This window comes from Cupressus sempervirens, chromosome 9 (assembly GCF_028749045.1).
Source record: "Cupressus sempervirens isolate cs-2001-9-10 chromosome 9, ASM2874904v1, whole genome shotgun sequence".
Classification (NCBI taxonomy): Eukaryota; Viridiplantae; Streptophyta; class Pinopsida; order Cupressales; family Cupressaceae; genus Cupressus; species Cupressus sempervirens.
Genome location: NC_143126.1, coordinates 253,675,199 through 253,676,899, shown reverse-complemented (window position 1 = coordinate 253,676,899; position 1,701 = coordinate 253,675,199). Strand labels below are relative to the sequence as shown.

General features: G+C 37.4%; 1 protein-coding gene across 1 annotated transcript; it reads right to left on the bottom strand.

Moving 5' to 3' along the window:
• Positions 1–233: 233 nt before the first annotated feature.
• LOC149538410 (uncharacterized) lies at positions 234–950 on the bottom strand. The gene has a single exon (XM_089799719.1). It carries the CDS (start codon positions 763–765, stop codon positions 556–558), a length of 210 nt encoding a protein of 69 aa, XP_089655845.1. The 5' UTR covers positions 766–950; the 3' UTR covers positions 234–555.
• Between the last annotated feature and the right edge of the window lie 751 nt (positions 951–1,701).

Below are 1,701 nucleotides of genomic sequence, written 5' to 3'. Positions count from 1 at the left end.
TATTATACACAATTATAATCTAAAAATTAGAAATATTCTAAATTTAGCAATTCTAAATTTAGGTAAAAAGTTACAATTCATCAATTTTAAACAAGGAAAGGCTCCTAATTCACCAATTTCAAACAAGGAAAGACTCATGCTTCATCCTTTAGTACAGATTTTGTACAAATTTTATACCATCTGTAACATCAATTTTTCCAATTATAAGAAAAAAACATTCTGGGACAAGAAAATAATAAAATATTCATCAATTACAGGCAAGAAAAGATCCACAATTCATCATTTTCAATATACCTGTTTTTACTCTCTATTTAAAAAAGAAGGCAGCCCTGTTGAACCAAATTCTCTTCAGATAGAGTATTACACCAAAACACCCAAATATTTTTTCAGAAATTCACTGGGTATTTCTTATTGGCCTTGATTTTCACAAGATCCACAAAACCCAGATCAAAATATACACAAATTCAAAGATTCAAAACAAGAGTCCATAATATTTTTTTAGGGTTTTATTACAACAGGAGCAAGTAGTGTAACCCTAAGAGTAGTGTAAATGAGTCAGTCAGTGTATATATGCACACCAATAACAACAGTAAAGAGGGCCATGAGGCCAAAGAAGATGATGGAATGTACCAGAACAGATCTACCGCTGGTACCCCAATTGCTGAACTCGACTGACCGGTCATTGCCGGGAAGCTGAAACAACATCCCCGGTGACAAGAGCACAAACAGTATCACTGCCACCACTACAGGCCCCCAGTCTGCCATTATAACTCGAACAACAACTGGCTGTTACCTGTTGCACAAACACACCGTAGCTTCTCTCTGACTTCTCTGCTTCTGCCACAACTATCTGTAAAGAGAAAAGAATATGTACCACTTTTTAAGCCTCTCTTCTCCACAGAAAAAAAGGTACTTTAGAGCTGTCACAACGTTCTTTTGTAGTATTGAAGGCGGTGCGGATTTAGTAAGCATTTGATTCCTCATAAATGAGACAGACAAATTTCTGTGACTTTGACTGCACCTGTCGATTTCCTCATAGAAAATTTGTTCCTCTATCGACGGTCACGATGGATTCCTGGGTTCTTGGACCAAGCTTGCGCTGTCGATGGTTTCGTTCTCGTTACGTGTGAGAGTTGGCTTCGTGGGGAATTAAAGTTATTGCCGTGGCCAAAACGCAGATTTCTTTTTTTTAATATTTAATTTCTCTTGTAAAACAGTTTTTGCCATGATTGGGCACTCATTTTAGGAAGTGGCTAAAGTATCGGCAAATTTCATGTGGAATTGTACGGGACGGTGGGCGTGTGCTCCGCGATGTGTGGATGGAATCTGAACCTTCCACGTTTGGAATATTTTTGTACCTTCTCTCGTAGAGGTGACGTTATAATTTTGGTTAAGGCATGAGATTAGTCCTGGGCCGAGGCACTAAATTTGATGAGTGGAAGTCGTTGTTATGGTTTTTTGTCGTTAGGTAGTACTGATTGTTCGTTGGGTCATGCTATAACAATCAGTATTGCTTGGCAATTCTATCTTTAACCGATTATAGATAAGAATATTTTCTTGCTTCAAAAACAATCTATATTTTTTCTTTAGGAGATGAATTGCTATTAGTTTGATTGGGAGGGAACTTTATATCAATATGGGACCACTATCATCCAACGTGAGGTTGAAAAGAGCATTGAAAAGTGGCTTTCTAGGAAAAGG